This window comes from Rhynchophorus ferrugineus, unplaced genomic scaffold, assembly GCF_030347505.1.
Source record: "Rhynchophorus ferrugineus isolate W39M unplaced genomic scaffold, kcgeb_rfMv2 rfM5, whole genome shotgun sequence".
Lineage (NCBI taxonomy): Eukaryota > Metazoa > Arthropoda > Insecta > Coleoptera > Curculionidae > Rhynchophorus > Rhynchophorus ferrugineus.
This window is the reverse complement of record NW_027472584.1, coordinates 12,191,777-12,216,226: the sequence shown is the minus strand read 5'-3', so window position 1 is coordinate 12,216,226 and position 24,450 is coordinate 12,191,777. Positions and strand designations below refer to the sequence as shown.

At 29.3% G+C, this 24,450-nt stretch overlaps 3 protein-coding genes across 8 annotated transcripts in view; 1 reads left to right on the top strand and 2 right to left on the bottom strand.

Moving 5' to 3' along the window:
* Ak3 (Adenylate kinase 3) lies at positions 1–2,284 on the top strand. 2 transcript variants are annotated; one of them, XM_076404877.1, is made up of 5 exons: positions 1–64; positions 260–475; positions 556–672; positions 812–984; positions 1,979–2,284. In XM_076404877.1, the coding sequence occupies exons 2-5, from the start codon at positions 331–333 to the stop codon at positions 2,204–2,206; spliced, it is 663 nt and encodes a 220-aa protein (XP_076260992.1). In that variant the 5' UTR covers positions 1–64; positions 260–330; the 3' UTR covers positions 2,207–2,284. The 2 variants fall into 2 exon arrangements, with proteins under 2 accessions (XP_076260992.1, XP_076260991.1); XM_076404876.1 differs by having other exon boundaries at positions 44–117.
* A 1,779-nt stretch (positions 2,285–4,063) lies between these two features.
* Atg4b (Autophagy-related 4b) lies at positions 4,064–8,337 on the bottom strand. Of its 3 annotated transcripts, none has more exons than XM_076404865.1 (8): positions 8,097–8,337; positions 7,849–8,010; positions 7,649–7,800; positions 7,407–7,599; positions 7,075–7,332; positions 6,821–7,024; positions 4,525–4,721; positions 4,064–4,445 (listed from the first exon to the last, which is right to left on the bottom strand). In XM_076404865.1, exons 1-8 carry the CDS (start codon positions 8,122–8,124, stop codon positions 4,275–4,277), a joined length of 1,365 nt encoding a protein of 454 aa, XP_076260980.1. In that variant the 5' UTR covers positions 8,125–8,337; the 3' UTR covers positions 4,064–4,274. The 3 variants fall into 3 exon arrangements, with proteins under 3 accessions (XP_076260980.1, XP_076260981.1, XP_076260982.1); XM_076404866.1 differs by having other exon boundaries at positions 6,821–6,949; XM_076404867.1 differs by having other exon boundaries at positions 7,849–7,961; positions 8,097–8,327.
* Positions 8,338–8,770: 433 nt separating this feature from the next.
* The window catches only part of lft (Limb expression 1 family member lowfat), a 68,002-nt gene continuing 52,322 nt past the window's right edge, over positions 8,771–24,450 (bottom strand). For all 3 annotated transcript variants that reach the window (XM_076404873.1, XM_076404874.1, XM_076404875.1), the window contains exons 3-6: positions 13,925–14,088; positions 10,482–10,730; positions 9,708–9,992; positions 8,771–9,293 (exon numbers count right to left, since the gene is read on the bottom strand). In XM_076404873.1, coding sequence (XP_076260988.1) covers positions 9,279–9,293; positions 9,708–9,992; positions 10,482–10,730; positions 13,925–14,088 — 713 coding nt within the window. In that variant the 3' untranslated portion in view covers positions 8,771–9,278. The remainder of the gene's footprint in view (positions 9,294–9,707; positions 9,993–10,481; positions 10,731–13,924; positions 14,089–24,450) is intronic.

The window sequence follows — 24,450 nt, the reverse complement described above, 5'->3', positions numbered from 1 at the left end:
TGTACTCATTTAATAATTTTAAAAACATATTCATTAATTTTAAATTGCGCGCTTTCACTACAAGGTTATGTTATGCTATATTTATAATTTATTCTGTAGTGTTTACCATAGAAAAAAGTATTTACTACTTTAATTTTTTATTTTATATATTTTTAGGAATATTTATTATTATTTTTTAGTTTAAGAAATCCTTTAGTGTTTACTTTTATGCATTTGTTTAGTATATAAAATATTCATTTTATCAAATGTAAAATTACAGAATCCAAAGTTCAACTTAGTCCAAATTTGAGATTAATTAGAACAGAAAATCTGAATATAAAACACATAGACATGGCTACAAAATTGTTTAAATCTGTGATATTAGGTGCTCCTGCTTCAGGGAAAGGAACAATATCTAGTAGAATTGTAAAAACGTTTAATTTAGAACATATATCCAGTGGAGATAAACTCAGGCAACATATACAAAATAATACCCGTAAGTGTTATTAATTTTAATAAAATAGCAAACATATTAATATTAATACTACATTATAATTATATAAATATAATTTTTAGCAATAGGCATTAAGGCTCAAGAATATATAAAACAAGGCCAATTGGTCCCTGACACTGTTATGATACAATTTATTACTGAAGAGATTAATAAAGTTCGACCAGTTTGGCTTCTTGATGGTAATTATGTTCACAATATTCATTTTGTATTTTTTGTATGTATGTTTATATTTTACCCTACCCTTAAACTACTATGATTTATAAGTAGTTTATAGTATTTCTCTGCTTAGGGTTATTCAAATATATTCATAATTTAAAGGGTTCCCTAGAACAGTAGCACAGGCTAAAGCACTTTGGGATGTGCATAATCTAGATGTAGCTTTAAACCTTGTAGTGCCTTTTCCTGTAATTATTGAGAGAGTAAAAGGAAGATGGGTTCATTTACCTAGTGGAAGGGTATATAATGAAGGTTTTAACTCACCAAAAATACCAGTAAGTTTTATACGTTTATACATTTTGTGTTATTTTAATATCCATATTTGTAAGTTACATATTTTGGGTGTATTGCATAACATGAAGCTGCTTGAACAAGAATTTAGGAAGAATAATTAATTGAATTTGCTATTCTGTGATAATAGGGATAATTTGGTTTTAATAGAAAATAATAATTAATGAACAATATATAGAGTAGCTTGCTTATTCTAATCATATACATACATTTGTTAAATTGCTTTTTATTCTTATGATGAAGCACAAATATAATATTTATGTTAGCCCCAATAGGCACATTAGTTAAGAGTGTAAAATTCAGCGAGGAACAAGCCTCCCATTTCCGCTAGTGACCGGTCTGGATAAGATAGGATATTTTTTTGTTAAGATGTAGGAACAGGCCAGATAAACCCAATTTTGTAAAAACCAAATTCGAAATTTTATAATAAAAAAAATAATCAAGAAAATATACTCAAGATATATAATTCCGAAGGCTATAAAAAAGCCAGTGTTTGAATTATTATAAAACATGAATACTATCAATATAATGGCAAAACATATTTGAAAAGTAGATGAAATATATTAATTTGAACAGAAAAGCTTAAAATTATTTATTATATTTCTTTATAAAATAAAATATTGCTTATAAAATATATTCATGATGTATATGATAGTATCGTGAAATACTACACCAAGTAAGTGTAAGGATTTTACTTTCAATAACTACCCTAACCACCTTAAGAAGTATTGTAAATAGCCATTGGTTTGGTGAATTGAATTGACATTTTTGGTGAAAACAACATATGAATAGAAATTATTCATACAGCTTGTAACATTGCTTATATTTTAGATTTAATCATATTTCAGTTCATGTGTAACCAGATAGATAAAGATAAAAACAGAAATCACTTTTCTAATGATGGTGATTGACAACGTTGATTATTAAAAAATATTTCTTGTTATAAATTAAATATTCTTTATTTTCTTATTTTTTAAGGGAAAGGATGATGTTACTGGAGAACCTTTGATACAAAGAGAAGATGATAAACCAGAAGTGGTTCAGAAAAGATTGGAACAATATGAAAAATTAACAAGGCCTGTTATTGAGTTCTACAGGGAAAAGGGCATTTTGAAAGAATTTGCTGGAAATACTTCAGATGAAATATGGCCAAAAGTTTTGGATTGTTTAGCTACATACATACCACTACATATTACGTCTAAATAGAAAATTTAGTTATGAAGTAGATATGTAAAATAAATATTTTTCTACATTTTAGAATATAATATATATGTTTGATAAAAATTATATTTTATTTTTTAAAACCAAATCTAGGGTTCAACTGCAAATCGAAGTACAAAAAGCGCGACATACAGTCTGGTCTGACTAGTTGTCTGTTGTTAGAACTTTTCATTGATGGCTTAGGAATCAATGAATTAAGTAATAAAAGGCGAGTCAATGTTGAAATGGAATTAAAGAAGTATGATATATTAAAGAAATCTTTTTTTAATTTGGTCCATGTATGTTAGCATGTAAGCTTAGTAATGGAATGTAGCTTGCAATGCCTACTGAATATTAACACAGACCTATCACCTTACAAAGCCACACAATCCCAGTGTCTAGTGTCAAATTATTCTGTCAAACCGTTCATGTAGAAAGTTTATCGTGGTGTATACTGTGTGACACGTAGGGCTTATCCTGGTGGAACCACATGCTGTTTGCATTTATATTCATCAATTTAAGCCTGAAGAAATCGGTTGTAATTGTTGAAAATCCGTATCTGTGATAATAGGGTTAATTAAGCGAGTGTGATACTAATTTTTTGACTAAAATTTTATCATTTGAAAGCGCTCAGTTGTCTAATTTGTTACTTTGATTTAGCGTCGGTTGTTGAATAATAAATGAGATTAAACAGCTCTTATAAAAAAGCTTATATTATTGTCATGAAAATAAAATAGTCGAATTACATAATTATAACAACTTTTGTACTTTTGTTAAGTACTTTTAAGTACGCGCCAAACGCAGTGTAATCCGTTTAGATATATTTTGTAAAATGATTTTTATTAGCATACTTTTAAGGTGAATTAAAACGAATGGTTATAAATATTAGTAAAGCTATGCAAATAACATTGTTTTCAATATCATTACTTTTGTTATGTACTTGTTACATGGATATTTAGTATATCCATAATAATTATATACGCACGCCCTCATATTATGTAGGTTTTAATATCAATTAAGTTGGAAGTAAACTAACTATAAGTAAAATTAAATAACCAGGTAAGCATTAAATAGAATAATGGTTAACTGAATGTTTCTGTTACGACAAAATAATGAAGTTGTTTGTTTAAAGTTCAAAATATAATTATGCTTTTGTCTTATTAGGTGTGTGACAAGGTTACATCAACTATGATTCAATCATATAAAATTAGAATAATAATGAATGATATCTCCTCCCTGATTAATAGAAAGCTGGTTCAAGGCAATGCAATCAATATACTTTTTATGATATATAAATATCCTCATACAGGTATTGTAATTATCTGTGTTAATTATAATGTAAAAGTGCCCTCTCAATTTAAGTCAAAATCGCTTTCACCTGGTCCCTACACAAATGCTTCTGCAATCTCTAAATTTTAATAAGTTCTTTTAGCTCTATCAACTTCTATTAGCCCAACTACCCCTCACTACAGTTGTTTTACAGGCCACAACTAGACTGAGAAAATAATTAATAACATATATTTGAGTACCCTGATATGTAGGAATCTTAGATTGAAAACATTCTTTCTGGTTCATTCACTTAAGTATTGGACATATCAGGGCCAGAGACGAATATCCGTTAAAAATAGAAACTAAACATCATGTTTGGTCAGACATTTTCTGGATCTAAATAATAGCCCAGAAGGCAGTCACCTAATAGTTTGTGATTTTCGTCACTTAAGATACATTATCTACAACACTACCAGAAACATATTGTCAAGTTGAACTCTGTATGCTGTACTATTGAGTTAATTATTTAATTGTATCACTATATTTATCTTATTTAGAATTTTAAAAGGTGTTGCAATTATTAAACACAATATCTAATTCCAAACATGTAATATATTTTTGTAAAATCAATAATTTTATGAAAAGAAATAGTATAATCTCAAAATAAATTATGTCAGTGTATAATATATCAATATTTGTTTTTATAACAAAACTTAAAAACAGTCAAAATGTATTTATGAGTTTAAATACTTGTGTTAACTAACTAGGCAAATAAATAACTTAAATTATTAAGGAAACTGGGTGCTTAAACTAATTCAAATGCCTCTGATTCAATATCTTCAAGATCACTGGTATTATTTTGATATTCACATTCACTGGGAAGAAAATCTTTTACATCAGACTCTGCATCACAACTAAATCCATCACAGAAAGTAAACATGGGATAGTCATTTGCTCCACTGGGTGGCACTACAATCTAAATATATATATTTAAAGCATTAATTCAAAACATCATTTATCGCTTTTTGAGTAGAAATCGATTAAATTAAACTTACAGGTTGTACAGTCTCTATAAGGTTTAAGAAGTCTTGTTTTGTGGCGCAATAAAAACCAATACAACAGGAAGGGTCGATCTTGTTTATGGGCAATTTCCTTGGAGATCGACAATGGAACGTAGTTAATGGAAAATCTTCAGCCCAAACATCAACAACTTCTTGACAATAATGAGGATCAAGATGTATTAGCTTATCATCTATAATAAAATCTATATTTAAAATATACGAATAACATATTTTATGTATATTGTATTAAATAACCTACACTATTATTATTTGTATGTTAATTTAATCAAACATTAATAGTATATACTTTGTACATACGAATACAAATATGTTGTTTATTATTAAAACGTTTGAAATATATTTATTTTCTGATATAAATAATACCATAATAAATATTATGTATAAGTAATTATTTATACAAAATTGTGGTGAACAATGAAATAATGCAGAAAATATTTATTATCTGTTAAATATCAATCCTATTTTCAATATATTGTTTATAATTGATGTTGAAGTAACTTATTTCTGCTTAGCAAACATGAACTTTGCAACTGATTATCAAACAGTTCAGAACATTAAAAGGTTTATCGCAAATCACTTTTTTATATCATTCACTAAAAATATTACAATGTAAATTAAAAAAATACCTATACTGAAAATATAAGGAATGTTATAGAACTTATAATGCTTTGATGATCATGCCTATATCAAAGTTAATTAGCGGATTTACTTTTAATTTATACTACCCAGAACTGAACGATCACTAGTTTATCTAAAATATTTGAGATATTTACAACATCCTAGATTTAAGCGAAAATCAGGCATTAGAAAAAAGACTATAAATATTTTAAAAATATAACAATACAGTTATTTAATTATTAAAAAAAATTCAATAGTGTATTATTTCTTTCTTGTTATGTTAAATATTGATATTTGCATCATACGATAACGAATATTTGATCTGCGTTGGATTATTTGTATGATGTCATAATAAACAATCCAATAATCTCTGGTTTATTATTGTTAACAGTAGCAAACACATCTATTAAATATGTTTAGGTATTATGAACTTAACTATAACAATCGAAAATATTTAGTTAAATATTTTCACAAAATTAAAATGTCATTGCAATAGGTAAAATAATTTTTAGTAAAAGTACTTTGAATAAAATATTTATTAACTTTTAGATCTCTTTCTATATATTTTTCTAATCAATAATTTTTTAATATTTTATATTTCTGGAAACAAATTTTGAAATATAGGTTTCTTAGGAAGATGGGGTATATATATATTCAGAAATTATTAGTAAGATATTTTTATTTTAGGGTCTTATATTTGATTTGCTATAAAATAAAATAATTGAAAAGAATTTTAAATACAGTGAATATTATAAATATATTAACATCCAAAGGAAATATCTGCTATATATCCGGACCTATACCGACTTTTTTATCGGTTTATCGTAATAACCATATGATAAATTTTATCAGAGTAACCATTGTAAGCCTTGTAAATATATATCTCATACCGATAACGCTTCTATTAAGTTTTGTTTATATTTAAACTAGGTAATATTTATTATATTTTCAAGATTCATTCAGTGTTTATTGATCTTATATGAAATAAAAATAATTTATTCTAAAGGAAATAATTACAGCTTAAAGAGCCTCAATAAAACGTATTCTACACAAGGTTAGCTTTGTGTAAATGAGGACAATTATGTGAATCACTTAAATCCGTTTCGTCATATGATATTTTAAAGGACTGGTATTCGTGATGTTCTTTTAAGACGAATTAAGTGTAATATTTTAGTTCTGAAACTTGGAAGTCCTGTTGATTACACATTTATATAAAAATATCTATTAAACGCTTCACTATACTGAATAAATTATTAAACTTACAAATGGCCTCATTTGTCCTTACAATTTATATGTTTTATTCATTTTTACATAACATGCATAATATGTCCTATTTTATTAACACCAAAAGTATTTGATCATAAAACTGTTGAAAACAAAATTACTTTAAAATAGATCATTTTGTTTTATTATGCATTTTATGGTGGTAATTTAACCCAAAATAGGTAAAGTCATCTCATAAAAGTTAAAATTAACTAGCACCAAAAATTTATTACAGAAATAAAAAAGTTATATAGACACCACAAAAATACATGGTACATAATTACTTGAATGAAATATATGTTTGCTTTAAAAATTGTGATATTATAACAGTTAATGTATAAAACTTAATAAATGGAAAATAATATTAAATACATTAAAAATAACATACCTTGATATCCAACAAAATAAAGTGAATGCTTTGGTCTACCTCCAATGATGCCAATACATTCCTTAATGCTTAAAAGGGTTGTTAAACAGGGAGCATAAATTGTATTAAATTTTTCTGTTCCTAATCTAACTGGAATAAGTAAAATTAGGGATTTCCAATTGTTTGATTTACCCATACATTCAACAAAAACATCTCTTATATATACTAAAAATATAAGTTGAACGATATTGATAATCAAAATTCAAAAATATTACCTGTGCAGTTCTGAGCTACACAAACAGTTAGATGATCAAATTCAGAGTTTTCCTTAGCTGCATCTTCAAATGCTTTTTTAAAAAGATGAGCTACTAGTCCTGGTCCATACCAGTCTCCAGCCTTCTTTCCTAAGCCTTCCCCTATCCTCACAAGACTATGTAATGAAAGGGGACTGTTTATAGAAGGTTTATCACCAAACCATTTGATAATTTTTTGGTGATAATTTAGTTCTCTTTTGTCTGGATTCCATCGCCAATCTATTAAATTATTAAGAATGTTTAAAAAAATTATAATCATTAAAATAAAAAACGTATTAAAAATAATATTTTACCTCTTCCTAAAAAATGAATAACTAAAGCTTGAGCAATGAGCATCTGCCCACTACGAATCATACAACCCCAACCACAATCACTACTATATGTTGACCCATTCAATATTGGAAACTCCCTTCTATATGTTAACCACAGTTTACTTATAAAATCTTTTCTGAAGCCCTCTAAACCTTCATCTTCATTATTGGCTAACTAAAAATACAGTTATGAATTAATTTGTACTTAAGAAAGTTAGACTTACTTCACTCTGACTTTGAAATGCAGCAACATCAGTACCTAATTCAGTAGAATTCGGATTTGGTGGTTCTATTTTTCGATAACACATTCCTAATAACCACACTGGAGATTCTTTTGAAAAATTTGGTTTTAATTTCATACCTACTGAATTTAATTCTATTAAAACAGTAGTATGAATAAAGTACTGTAAAATTATTTACATACCATATTTCATGTTATTCCATATAGAGAGAAAACGATTCTTAACTTTTCCCTCTACATCTGATGTGTTTACATCTTGTACGTTACATTCAGATGAACTAGAGGGTGAATTCAATCTGGAATGAAAAAATGATCTTTCTCTTGAAACAACTTGTGCTTCCATTGCTTAAAAATTAGCAATAATAATATTAAATTAAATAATTATCTAACTTTAGATTATTTACACATTAGATTTATATTAAATTACTAACCATTATCACTGTTGAAACTAGTCACCATTTATTAGTTTATAAGCTTTGTTTAAAATAATTCAATTTTCTTCTCATTATATTTTTTGCCCTTTTTTTGCACCAGCACACTATGCATTAGGTTTAATTCACACGTTTAAAAACAGTTTATTTAAGAACTTAACTACCGATGTTATTGTTTCGGTATAGTTTGCCAACTAATACACAAATGTTTTTTGCACTGACGTTTATTTCTAAATGTTGTATATTTCCTAGTATTTATAGGACTATATAGATCATTGAAAAAATATAGTAGAGCAGTGCTCTATTTTTTCATTATGCTAAATATCATTCTTGACACTAGATGGCACGGCAACCTGATTCTTATAATAAAATATTTTAATTTTAAATATTCAAATAGGGAATAAATATATAGATATTAATTTAAATGTTATATTCGATTTGTAACTATATTATTAAATATTAAATTACAATATTTATCTACATTTATTTCTTTCAATTATCTGGATGTATTTTTATGATCAAGCATCAAGACACAAAACAGAGAAATTATATTTTGTATATTTTGTGCATCAAGAAACAAAAACAATTGAAAGCTATTGCCATTACATTAATTAATCGCTTTTTTTTTTGATGTGTGTTACAGGTAGACTAGGAATAAATAAAATAACAAAGGGTATTTTGAAGAGAATTTTATTTCAAGATAAAATATATAAAATATTCAGCAATGTTTATCAGCGGTAGCATTTTATTCAGTCAACATTATTAAAAGTTATAGCAAGTAAATTAGGCAACAGCTTTATCAATGTACCACAATAAAATAGACAGGCCTTTAGTTATGGTTGGAAAAAAAACTAATGAGCAAAAATATCCCCAACATTAATGAGATATTTGAGGATAAATAGAATATATTTCCAGTATAAACTAAAGGATATAAAAGGTTAAAATAGAATATTAACGATAATTGTAAAGCGGCTAAAAGAGATCTGTAAACAATAATTTCTAATAATTTGACAGCATTACTGTACAACCTATGTTCAACATGTCAATATTAAATAATTTATTTTTAGTTAAGAATAACAACAGTCTCACAATTATAACGATTTTAAGGCTGGATAAATATACACAAAATAATTCAGACCATCATAAATTCTAGAATCACAAAAAAATGGCAAAATGTAGAGCTTATCCTCCCTTCCCCTGCAACAGAAAAGTACATAATTTACTTACAGCACTATATTTACTTAAACTAAATCAAATATACACTTTTTGTTAGTTTTATAGCAACTAGTGTATACAGTTAGTTTTATCATATATCAGTAATCTTTTGGTTGATACATATATTGAATATAATTCTCGTAATTTTGTTTATACATTTGTTAAAAATAAGATTTGGTCATTTCATATTTTAAAATATTTTCATATTGTTCAAAACTGATTAAAATTGGATTTTTATTTTAGAACAGTTATTAATATAATATAAATAAAATACTACATCTATTTGATTGATTTTTATAGAAGTAATCCATTTATGACTCAATATATTGGTTATTCATTTAATCAGATCAAAAGGAAAGCGTTTATACAATGAAAAGAAACATTAACTCAACTCACATTGATCTGACTATGTGCAAGAATCAAAATGTCTTTCTTTTCTTTCGGAAACCTTAGTTCCCTTCCTGCAAGCCGAGCAGATTCCAGTTCTCTTTCTGCTTGGTTCAATTCTTTTCGCAGAGATCCTGGACTTTCTTGTTCTCTGGCAATCCAGTCGAGAGCCATCTGCGATCGCATGTCATCATCTAAAGCTCGATTCGAATAATGAGCAACAACTTCCTGTCTACTGCATTGGCGTTCTCTCATCGCTTTCAGGCTTCCATTCCAATGCAAAAGTTGGAAAACCTACAAATAAAATAGTTTATAATCATTTAATTTTTGATATAATCATTTTTAGTAACAATATAAAGTATATTAGGTGGATATAATTATTGACTTATTTCTTGTATTGATGTTGCTATTAGAATAGTTATTAAGTAGTTATTTTGAAAGAAAACGTTGTGTAAGTAATTGTAATTGTATATATTATACTGTAAATTTGATTATATGGGTTGTGCTAAAATTTATATTTTAAGAATTGAAAGTAAAATTACAAAATAACATTATTTTTAAAGAAATTATAAGAATTATAAGTATAATCATAATTTATTGTGATATATTTGTACTTGAACGTTATAGTGTAGCAGAAGCTATTTTGTGTTAATAATTTTATAATGCTAATCTACTTCTTTACTAAGTATTTAAACTAATATTGAGATGAGTGAAAGTGAGGGTACTATAAGAGGCTTTTTAGTTGAAATACTAATGACGTTAAGTAAATATTAATATACTGACCGTCATTAATTCTTGAAACTCGAGCATTGTTCTACCTTTGTTCGATTCTAGCATAAACCTGAAAGCCCCGATGCCGGTGTTTGGATTATCGGCTTCTTCAGGGTCGCCTTTAAAATTGCTTCTCGCCTCCGCCACTGCTTTTTCGATAAAATCGTCGGATATACGCCGAGAAGGGTGTTCGTTAAACACTGAATTCATTAAAGCTATTTTTGCGGCACTCCTTCTTGCTTCAGCTTTAGTTGGACAGTTCTGAAATGATACACGCTTCATTAGTTTGTTGTTTTGATTTTTTTAGTTCTTCATATTAAATTTTTCATTGATCTTTCAAAACATGGACTTATAATAAATTTGATTTTTCAACTGCAATATAACATTTTTTAATTATACGAGGGTCACTATTTATATTTTGGGAATAGGAAAAAACAACAAATAGTTAAACTGCGAATATATTTATATTGTTTTTCAAAGTACTCGCCACGATGATCGATACACTTTTGCATACGCTTAAACCAATTTTGAAAGCATTTGTTCCATTCCCAATGAGGTATCTTCAAAACATGATTTTTGAACGCTTCAATAGCTTCTTCGGGCGATGAAAATCGTTGATCACGCAGTTTATTCTTCACGGATGGGAACAAAAAGAAGTCATTGTGTGCCAAATCAGGGCTATACGGCGGACGACCCATCAATTCGATGTTTTGAGTGCTCAAATAGTCTCTTGTTTGAGCAATGATGAAGAACAATCCGGCGTCTCTTGTTTGTTTTCCTTATTTCACCGAGAAGAAAGAATTTCTGGCACAAATGGTTGTGTACCAATTAGAATTTACAGTTCTACGATCCTCTAGAGGCACTGTTGTAATATGACCAGTTTTCCCGAAGAAACATGCCACCATTTTCTTTGAAGTGCTTCGTGCGCGAATAGCTTTTGTTGGATTTGGTTCATCTTGGAACACCCATACAGTCGACTGCTGCTTACTTTTGGGCTCATACGAATATATCCATGAGTCGTCACCTGTCGTCACCTGTCACGATTTTATAAACGTCTTTCGAAGCACCGCGATTGAATTTCTTAAGCATTTCTTTGCACCAATCGACACGAGCCTTTTTTGAGCGATTATCAAGTCGTGTGGGATCCAACACGAACATAACTTTTGTGCAACTAAGTGTTCATGTAAAATCGCATATATGCTGGTGGAACTAATGCTTAGGGATGCCTCAATCTCACAGTAGGTGGCATGACGATCTTGCTTAATCATTTCGCACACAGCATCGAAGTTTTCTGGCACAACAGAAAATTTTGGACGACGTTCACGAAACTCGTCGGACAGCGAGCTACGATCACGATTGAATTCACTAAACCAGCGATACACAGTGATTTTTGATGGAGCTTCATCGCCAAAAGTCAAATTAAGTTGATTGACGCAAGTTTGTTTTGATAATCCACGTCGAAAATCGTAAAAAATCATCGCACGAAAATGTTAACGATTCAGTTCAATTTTTTGCCGAAACGAAACTTTCAACTAAATATAAAATAAACAAATAGCGTCCATGCGACAAAATGTTTTGAGTACGTATATCGTCAAAAATGTCAAACTTTACGATGGAACAGTCAGATGAACTCATATGACAACAGTGTTGCCAATTTCCGAAATATAAATAGTGACCCTCGTATATGATTAGTACAATCTTAATATATAAATTAATTTATTATTTTTTTATATTTGAATAAATTTACAAGTAAAACAAGTGTGGAGTATACAATATACAAGACATAATATTCATTTACTAATAAGGTGTTGAGCCACCATGTGCTTTTAAAACAGCTGCAATTCTTTGCAGAATAGGTTCGTAGAGTGTCTCAAGTGAGTGTTGAGTTCTGCCATCACTTTTGCCTCGGTGGTTTTATGCTATCTAGCTACAATCTACGGTCTTCTTCGTCGGCCTCTGTCAGTTCACTTTGGGTTACGCTCATTGTTCCTCTTCGCCGATGATGTTTTATCATATTTTGTGTATGCTGTCATTACACGTGGATACTGCGGCTTGTGAAACGTTAAAACTATCACACATTTCACCGATCGCTTCTTTTAACCGTTCTTAGAACAAAGCGTATAGTACATAAACATGACCTACAAAACTTGGCATATAAACTGAGCAATACATACGCGTTGCATTATTTACACGGAAGGAGTATAGCCAACATGTAACAAAATATACTATATTGCATGGTATTTATATTATTTTATCTATTCCCTGTATTTGTCAAGTTAAAATTAAATTAAACTTCTTGAACTGAATTTAGTAATAACACTTATACACTGTACAAGTTCGTGCAGCTCCATTACTTCCACCCTGCTGTGATTTAGTAACCTCCTCTCATATTTTAAGGTGAACTATTGGATAAGTTTGGGTCCATTTGATTTCGATGTCATTATGCAGTTTTTCGTTAGTTACGAGCGATAAGTGTTGGTAATTAATCTAAGAACTTTGTTTTGGTAGCGTTGTATTTATTATTAATTGGTTTGATGTCTCAGTTCAACCTCATATTTACACCGAGTATGTCCAAATAGGCTTTATAATTCAGTGATAAACCAATCTCTTTGATCTTAGGTCAAGTTGGGAGTATTTTCCGACTAACCAGTACAGTTCTTTGATTTCGAGTATGATCTATTCAGCTTTTTGTCTAACATGATGTGCAAAATAGACATTGAATAATTTTGAGATTATATCTTTTGTACACGTATTTATTCCAAATATTTCTATTGTGAATTAATTTTGAAGGTATTTGTTGAGTACCGCCTACGAATTGATGATACATTTTGAAAAATAGTGGGTAGCGTATTTATGTTAAATTTTGTCACTATATTCATGTCAAAGCTTTGTTACGCGTAAATTTATTGGACTGTATGCTATGATGGTGAACAACATATTTTTTCTCATTCAATTATGTTTGAAGATGCTTGTTTGAATTTAACTTAGAAGCTACGATTTTGATATGACACTTTTATCCCTCAAAAAATCTAAAGATGAGAAGTTGAAAAACTATTAATGACTATCAAATATCAATATAATTGTCATGCGAAACCTAAATAGCGATAGATTAATTTTTTTTTTTTTTTTACAATAAAGCCTTAAATTTACAAACAAACTTACTCAAAATCAGAACCATTAGAACAATTATAAAACAAGTTAATAATAGCAACTCGTGAAAGCGTTGTAATTCTTAGCTAATAATCTGGAAAATCGCATTATGAACTTATGTTCGCTTTCAAAGCCTTTACTCCTCATTAAATTATTATTTAACATGTCTGACGCTTTATACTCATATTAATTACATTAGAAAATGATGAGGTTAGCGGGCTTGATGAACAGCATTCGTTAACACATATATCTCGTTATTAATTCGTATCATAATATTATTAAAATTATATATTTTTAATACATACTTGGAAACTTCCAAAGCAAGATCCACCAGGAAGTGTGACATAACAAACATAGGGCTGAGCATTTGAAGGGACGGATTCATATATTACTAAAGCTCCGTTTCGAAGATCTGCTCCCCTAGCTTGCTTCATCTGCCAAAATTCCTGTAGGGCTTCTACTACATTTACTGAAATAAAGATACCAATTAATGAAAATATAAATAATAATATATGAGTATATAAGAGTAAACCGTTTAATATTGAGTGTTTGTCATAGATTAAGATTAAAGTTTGTTAACTTAAATTAACTTTGATGGGACTTAAAGATTAATCAAGTTAACATATATTTTGAATTGTGATACTTTATGAAAAAGACTGGCTTGTTAAAATAGTGAAATAAAATCGTACTTCAATATTCAATTATAAAGAGTTCAGGCTTCAGTGGCAGTCAAACAATTTTAGTTTAGAAACCATGCAATATAGTCGCGTAGTCGCGTATATATTGCTCAGTTTACATGCCAATTTCTTTAGGTTATATTTAGTGTTGGGAACTATTGACTGAAATTGACTATTGACTGTTTAGTAATTGACTACTTTTTACTATCGACAGTTTCAGTCGCTATTTTTGGTTCGACGGAATTTACTACTTTTTACCAGTGACTGTTTCAATCCATTGTTTTCAGCCGCTATTTTCGGTTCGACTGATTTTGTTACTATTTACTATTGACTGTTTCAGCCCTATACTTTTAGTTACTATTTTTGGTTCTACTTATTTCATTCGACTGATTTTTAACGTTCTGGCTCTGTAGTCCTAGCCGAGATCTTGACAAAAACGTATCCAATTTATGCTTACATAAATTTATATAATTTTATTATATATATGTAATATACGTAGTTTTATGATTTGTTTGGTAGTCTTCTTGTAAATAATAATATATTGTATATTAATATAGCAGCATTTTGGAACGATGAAGCCTCACGAAAATGACAACACGCAAGTAACAATATAAATAATTGGTCACAAGCTTTGAATATAAAAATTAACGAAACTAAATCTGTGCATGTGCAGTTCATCTACAATAAGATCGTACAAGCACCAATAACATTAAATAATACTATCATTCCATATAGCAACAACGCTAAATATCTCGGAATGAATCTTGAACCAAAACTTCGCTGGAAGGAACATATAACGAAGAAAAGAAAAGAACTTCAATTGAAATATAGGGAAATGTACTTTCTAATTGGAAGAAAATCACAATTATCTGTACATAATAAATTGCTATTATATAAGCAAATACTGAAACCTATAAGGACATACGGAGTTCAGTTATGGGGATGCTCTGCAAAGAGTAACATAAACAAAATATAAATTTTTCAGAACAAGTCCTGAGAGTGTGGGCGCACCCAAATACTATAGGACTTATTACCTACGTCGAGACCTTCAGATACCCACACTTAGCCAAGAAATTCGTCTCATCAAAGACTCCATTCTCATGAGAATATTGAAGTATTGCAGCTTCTGGATAACACCAGAACAAGACACAGACTTAAAAGAATCAAACCATCTGATCTTGTGTAGTATTGCGTAGTGAGGTGTATAAAAATACAGTAGTGACATGTATAAACCTTATTTCACTAGAGATTGAGGTAGGACCGATGGGTCCTCCTAGCTATATACCTAGATTTAAGTTGTCATAAAGACAAATTGTGGGTTAGTCAGAAACGACTAGTAACAATGTAATAATTAAATAATAATAAAAAAAATTATATGTGCTTTGATCCAAGTACAACAGAACAATAGTCATATAATTATTTGTAAATTAAGAGCGTCAGCATTTATAATGTAAGATGTAATTAAAAAATATATTGAAGCTAAAGGTATCAAAGCTATTAAAATAATATAATTCAAGTAATGAAGATAATAAATAATCATATCAGGAAGATATAATTAGAAATTAATATTATTCAAAAATTAATATTAATTTAACTAATAATATTAAAACTGTAATAACATCCGGTGTATATTTTCCTTTAATAAAATATTTATAATTATATTGAAACCTTTGCGGGTATAAACGAAAGCGAACCTATTGAAAAAAAAAACAATTGAAAATTCTTTCTTTTTGATGCATCAAGAAAAAGCCGAAGCATTGCACTGCGGTCAGTTTAGCAGTTTGACAGTGAAATACTAAACGTAATCGCGACATAGCCAGACGGCAAAAAACCTTTACGATTCGGAATACATTTCGGTATGGATTGTTAACTCCATCCATTAAATGTTTTAAAAACTGGCCTTTGTACAGATAGTAAATGTTTTTTTTTGGTCACGGCGGCCGTTCTTAACTTATTAAAATTTGTTTCCCACGGTCAGAAACGACAAATTCATTTTGCCGGGTACCTGTGACATAATAATGAATGGATGTAACCATTATTTAGTTATATAATAATAGCGTTTCTACAAAATTAAAATATAATTCACAGTGCTTATAGTTTATTGAATCATATTATTTAATTATTTTGTTATATATAATGGTGTTATGTAGAGAAATTATTTACATTAAAACAATTTTTATTGATACAAATATTGATTTTTGTTTATTCGCATAATAACAAGTTTAATCCTATATGAATTCAGAAAAAAAGGTTATTGTTATAGTCTATCCAAACTTATTTTATACATACGTCATCAAGATGTTTAATGTATTGCCTGCCTTAATTTATAAATTCGTTTTAGAATCAGACAGTAATTTCCTTTTCATTCTATTCTAAATAAAAAGAGACATTATTTTAATACTTTGCTTGTTTTGATAAATTTCAAATCGCTTCTTATTTTTACTCTGAAAATTCTGACGCCGGACAGAACAGATTGCGTATCTAATCAGTTACTTTGAACAGGAACTAGATAATGGAGGCCTCCTCTTGCCAGTAAAATTCGTTAGAGAGGTAAAAAATGCTTACTTCTCTAACGAATTACTGTTAAACATTAATTTGTTGCGTTTTTTATTGAAATTATTTTTAGCGTGTTGCAGCTGCACTGGACACGGTCAGTGAAATATCTCAAAAAATTAAAAATATAATCAAGATCAGCTTAATGTTAGCTCTACCAGATATTAAATATATGAATTGTATAAAAACAGTCAGTAGTGTTTCAATACAAACATAATTTAATATAATTGTTTCAGAGGAAATTGTTAGTCTGAAAATTAATCAAGAGGTCTAATGGAACTTATAGCGAATACTGCTTTTAAAAGAATACAATTTTTAAAAGCATATAATAAAATGAGGAAACACTTATTATTTCAATTTATGTATTTAGATGAGAGATGGATACTTCCGAATGGGACCAATATATCCAATAGTCACTCATGGCAAGATGGTTAATAAAACCTTCGGTTAAGATGAACTCGATCAGACAACAGAGAAGAAATTGACAAATGATGGAATTGTGAATAAATGTTAGATAGATTGCAAATTAACAGCTTAGTTATTCTCTTGAATGAAAGTTTCTGACTATGATATGATTTTCTTATATTATGTCATTGTTACTTTCTGAATATAAAAATACGATTAAATATATTTGGGACCATTATTCTATTCCTTTTTCACACTGCTACTTACCAATTTAAAATTATTTAATGGAGTTCAATTATGGAGATGTTCTGCAAATGATAACATAAATAAAATTCAAATTTTTCAGAACAAAGTCCTGAGAGGTATTGTGGGCGCACCCAAATACTATAGGACTGATTACCTATATCGAGACCTTCAGATACCCACAGTCAGTCAAGAAATCAAGAGAATTGCAAGGGGGCATGTGGAAAAACTCCATTCTCATGAGAATATTGAAGTATTGCAGCTTTTGGATACCACCTGAACAGAACACAGACTCAAAAGAATCAAACCATCTGATCTTGTGTAGTGTTGTGTAGTGAGGTGCATATAATAAAAAATACAGCAGTGACATGTATAAACATTATTTCACCAGAGACTGAGATAGGGTCCATGGATCATCCTAGTTATATACCTAGATCTAAGTTATCATAAAGATAAATTGTAGGTTAGTCGGAAACGGCTAATAACAATGTACTAATTAAATAATAAAAAAAACATTCATCCATAGCCGGCGCTCAGGGAGAGTGTCTACTTTTCAACTAATACGCTACTGAAAAGTGAGCTGAAAGCCATTACTCTAGCCATTACACCACAGAAGCAGGTGCCTTCAATATTTCTACGACTTCTCATATTATATCGTTAGTGTTTAAAAAGCAAGTTGAATGACTTTTAAACTGAACTACTTCCGATTTTCCGTCACATCAGTTCGGCAATAACATTATACACAAATATCTGATTATTTTAGATAAAAAATATGTGAAAACTTTGTACATGCCTTTGAAATTTGAGGATTTCCCTCAATTTCCCCAGATTCCGCCATCAGATTCTGACTTGGTTCTAATGGGACCATCTCGGAAGTACACTCTTTCGAATAAAAAAATAATTTTGAAAGATGATCCAGAACTGACAGTCGAACATAGAACCTCCTCCATTTTTGAACTCGGTTAAAAATCAGTTGTTTTTAGACAGAATAGTTAATTATATTTTTTATTCATATTATAATAATTATTTTCACACGCCTTATTGACGTGAAAGAATATCTATTCATATTATTTATTATTTCAAAGTTTCTCCATTTATCACCGGTACTATATAAATATATAATGACTGATAGGTAAACGATTTCATTCAAGGATTATTCAAATTAAAGAACATTATAATGTGATATTTTATTATAATGGTATATGCAATAACCATATAGATAAAGAGATTTGACACACATTGTATGATGTCACGGGTTATGATTCATCATTTAACGGTAGTGAAGAAGGTACTAAAAGATTCTTGATGACACATAGTTCAGAAAATAGACAATATTTGAGGCGAAAATAATAAATTCACAAAAAACATTTGATTACTGGATTTCGATGCAAATTGAAGTCATTTTATCAGTTAAAGGATAACAGTTGATAAAATACTGTGTAAAATATATTATATCCATTATCATCGCTTTGTCAGTCAGTGATTTTTAGAATGAAAAAAAATTGTTTCGGCAAAAAACGTTTAATTTTTAATCTAACAGGTCAATAAAGAAAAGTCCCCGGCCTGGCATATAGATGGCGCTACTAGAAATAAATCCATATGTTTTTTTAGTTAGCCTTAACCCTCCAAATATGCGTGTATAAATTTCATAGCCGTCGGATCATTAGTTTGTGAATTTTAGCATTTTGAGTGAAGCACCTTTTGTTATTGTGAAAAAAAAATGGATAAAAAGCAATTTCGCGTGTTGATAAAATATTGCTTTTTAAAGGGAAAAAATACAGTAGAAGCAAAAACTTGGTTTGATACCGAGCTGCCGGATACTGCCCCACGAAAATCAACCGTCAAGGATTGGTATGCTAAGTTTAGACGTGGTGAAATGAGCACCGAAGACGGTGAACGCACTGGACATCCAAAAGAGGTTGTTACCGACGAAAACATTAAAAAAATCCTTTAATTATAAATTGAAGAAAAAGAAAGTGCTGCTTCACTAAGACAATATACCGTGTCACAAGTTAGTGAAAACGATGGCAAAAATCCATGCATTGGGTTTCGAATTGCTTCCTCATCCACCGTATTCTCCAGATCTGGCCCCCAGCGGCTATTTCCTGTTCTCAGGTCTCAAAAGAATACTCGTTGGGAAGAAGTTGTCGTTGAATGAAGAGGTGATCGCCAAAACTGAGGCCTATTTTGAAACAAAGTAAGTTTGGAAACAGAAAATAGTCGCAGATGGCTAAATCTGGAAAATAAGCTAGGTGGAGTAGCAATTCGTAGTATAATTTACGGAGGTTGTGATGGTGCCATTGGCTGAACATCGCCAAGCATTCCTTTGAAGAGGTTACATGGTTGCGCTAGCATCACCCGAATAGCTTTTTCAAATCCAAATATTCATGTTAAATATTATATACCCATTTTTACCACCTCGGCTACCTCAGGTACTTCATTCTCCGAACGTTCAATATCATTCCATGGATTATGTCGACAATTTCTAGCAGGATGCACCTCTTTTTGGCGACATGAACCAGTTCTTCATTGAGTTCCCAAGCTCTTCTTTGATTTTGGTGATGAGTTTTTTGTGCAAAAAATATAGCTTAATGAGCACAGAAAAATAACTTTTTCCCATTTTTATTAAAATTTGAGAGGTTGGCAAATGTCAGCTGAGGGCAGCAGAGATGTATGTGCGGGAAATTTAACAAGTCGCTAACGTATCAAGCTGTCCTTGTGGTAAAAAGAACTGTTACCTTTTTAGTTGTTATATAATAAGAAATGATGATTCGTTTATAATGAGTTGCTAGAAGGAGTAGCTATTCGTATGCGAATATTATATGATCGCATCTGTTATATCTGTGATTTGGCAGTAGATAATATATTAGGGTGTTCAATAAGTTCGAAATCGGAAATGAAGTGGAAATTTTATCAATCGGATTTGTATTTTTAAAAATTACTTTATTTTTCAACATAATTTCCGTTAATAAACTTATTTCAACTTATTTTATACGAAAGATATATAAATGAACATTATGATATTTAAGAATTTTTTGAAGTATGAATAGAGTTAGAAGTCAGAGACAGCTTAATTTGAGGATTAAGCTAGTTGCTGAACTGTGTGAGCAAGTGCATTATCTTGACGAAAAATAATTATTTCTTGTGTAAACCAAGTCTTTGTTCAAGAATATTTGAATCTAATTAGGTCAAAAGTTACAGTAATAACTCAACATTATTGTTTTACGAGTTTGTGAAGGTAATCCTCGTACATCCCGTATACGTTTGAAAAAATATTGGTAATACGCATTAACCTCCAGTTCAGTCTTTAATAATTTGAATTTAATTTTACTATGACATTTTGAATTCTTTGTTCTACTGTTGACGAATATATTATGTTCCGTAAACTTAATGAACACACACATTTTCGACCCTTAAGCAATCTTAAAAATTATATTAGATTTACTATTAAGCTAAATGCTATAAATCTTCATTTTACTACAAATCATTATTTATCTTTTCTATTACAACATGATGATATTTAATTCCATTCATTTCTAATAACCTATTAATGGGTGACAAATATCATATGTATGAGATTGTTTGTTTCTAAACATATTTAATGGAAATGGAAATCCGGACTATTTTAATCGATTCAAAAAGGTGTAATAGCATTGAGAATAATTGCTACTTAATTATAAATACCACGAGTGTAAGACCCAGTATCTTTTTGTTTAGAGAGAACAGCTTAGGAACCAATTAAACCGCTAAGAGTGTTGCAAGTTAAAGTGTGCATCTTCAACCCCTTCAGGTGTTTTAATTGGTAGAAGATTGAAATGGAAGTAACTATTAACTACAGCAAAACAATTCTAGAAAATATCATATTTAGCCGTCATAGCCACCATCCTTATTTTTATAAAGAAAATTATTTGTTATTTAGCGTGATTTAAATGGTGAGTAAGGGATTGTTAATGAATCACGTGAGGGGGAAGGGTTTCGTAAAAAATTACGAAATATTTCAACGGGGACCTGTAGTGAAATATCACGTGACTTAGTATTTACTTTTTCGTTCAACTGCGATTTTTAAATTCAAGGTATTGAATAAAGTCCTCTAATATATTGTCCGAGGTCAATGTCTATTAAATAATTCTATGTCTATTAATAATTCATATTTTTCACATGTTTACACCTTCCCTTTATTATGTTTATGCCAGTCTGACCCAATCTACAACCTTAATGTCTGTCTGTGCAGTTTTATCATGGTGCTTAGGTTTCTAGAAATAAATTAGATTATATCTGTATTTAAAGATAATATTCTAAATATTTTTACGATATTTTGCAACCAAAAATACACGTGATCTTGGGTTGGCGGGTTAAAAATCTTCTAAAAATATTAATTAATAGACACCTAAGGCGTCTTCAGAGGTTCCTTCTCTGTAAATTCCTTATTCTCCGCAAATCTTATTCACTGTTGTATTCAAATGTATAAGTTAATGTTGTAGTTGCCAATTGATGAAGATATGTTACGGTAATTACACATAGAAAAATAACATTTATTTATTTGAAGTCATTGTTTAAAATAAGCTTCAGAACATTTTTCTTTGATAATTTATATTCGAACAGAATATTATATTAGCTGGTACGACTAATAATATCTCTTTAAATGTTTTATTATTGACCGAAAATTTACACCAATCACAGAATTTGTATCTCCGACTCATTAGCAACGAACTGGACTATCCTCTACATAATCAGATTGCAGAAAGTAGAAATAGAATAATAATGTAACATAATAAATTATCACTCGAATAATAATTGAGTTATGTTGTTATTTTTTGAGGTTTTAATGTATATCAAAATAAATAGTTCTTTTTTATTAATTATGCTATTTCATCAATTCGTATCTTGTTTCATTTCGTACTCTTTCAATGTCTTTCAATGAATTTACATATTACCATGAATTATTCTACTGTTTTTAAAATATCAGTAATGTTTGTTTTAAATATTTTAATGTGTATATTTCGGTAAGTTTTAGTATAGCAAGCAAAACTATTTATGTAAATTTTGTTATCTTTAAGATTGCGGGACATCATTCACTAATAAATAGGAATACATTCATTATTTATAATAGTGTTATATGTGCATTATCATTATTTTAACATAAACATCTCGTCAGCAACTAGTCTGGATAAGACCGGATGTCTTCTGGGAAGATATATAAGTTACTTTCTTGTCATTTTGTAGGGTTACTGCCAAAATTGTCAAGCACATTAAGCAATAGACCTAATTCAAATAAACCGTAGTTGGTAAAGAGGGAACTCTAAATATATTAATAACACAAATAAAAATAAGTTTAAATTATATGTTTTAATACACTATAGAGTATTTATTTAAAATAAATCTTCTTATTAGTTATATTATTTTATCAATTCATATTTTTCCTATTTAATTCAACATACACATATGGCAAATATTTTCAATCTTAATTGGTTTACATCACACACACATTTGTCAAGCAGAATCAACGAAATACTTCTTCATTTTAGGTTAATTTTGAAGCATCAATTTAGACAAAGAGCAGACTAGATCAGATTCAAACTCAAAGAACTGTACTGGTTAATTGGAAGATACTTCCAACTTCTATTTATTATTAAAATTATTAAAACATCAAACCCACTAGTAATTCAATGATTCTGCATCGATTAATAATCAATGCTTATCGCTATGTAACCAATAAAGAACTGCACGATAATCTGTAAATCAAATGGATCTACGAATTTATCAAAGGTTTCGTCTTAAAACATGAAATTAATTAAAATATCATAGCAATGTGGAAGCAATACAGCTACTGGACAACGCGCAGGAAATCAGAGCATTACAACGATCTTAATCACACGAATCTTAACTTTAGCCATAGAGTATTAGAGATATAGAGATACATAGAGAGACAACTCAATAGGGGACTCTGGAGAATAGTTCTGCTTTGCGTAACATCCAGATGGGGTTGAATGGAGTATTTTGATTCAAGTAATTTGATCGGCCAATTTAAATCTCCATTATAGGCACCTGTAAGGAAAAAATTTTGCTGTGAAGACATTTGATTAGCCCTTTGATAATTGTTGATAAAGTTTGGCACTCAGCTGATGTCACGTTTAATTAAATAAATTAAATAAAAATTAAATATTAAATAATAATAAAATTAAATATTAAAATTAAATAAAAACAATTTAATTTCTGAAATAAATTTATTAAAAAAAATATATGAATGAAATAAATATAATCTGCAAAACTGCAAATTATGTACAAAATACAAATGCAGTATAAAAATAAATATATCTATAAAATATAAATGTTATCATAAACAAAGAACTTTGCAACATATCAAAATTACCTATTCTGTTTTTCCCTTTTTCATATTTGTTTAGGGCCATCAATTTAATAGAATCTATTAGAGTTCTGGATTTTCGTTTTCTTTCTTTGAAAGCAAACTTTTAGTCTTTCTCTGTTAAAATTCTGTTTTCCTGTTTTATACAAAAGTATATGGTGCATATTATTTTTAATATTCTATCTGAAAGATCATTAAAAAGTGTACAATTAAAAGGTTTTAAATTTACATTTTTTTAAAGATGTTTGACACAATATATGTTATATTATCTACGTGGCAATATCGTGAGATAAAATAAAAAGATAGCTCAACGAACTACTGACAGTATAATAAATTGCCTTGCCCCATTTGTTCATATAGGAACATCTGTAATTGGAGGTATAAAATGAAGTTGCAATTTCTTAACTCCTGGTAATACATCCCTCGTTAGTATGGAATTAATCCTCTTCACAATTTCCTAAGGGCAAATGAGATGAAAAAATGAACTTATGAGCGCTTTAAATGATTTGTCAAACATACTAGCCGAAGTATGTATATTCTTAAATCCATGAACTCTAATAGACCCAAACAATATTTCAAATTATCTTGA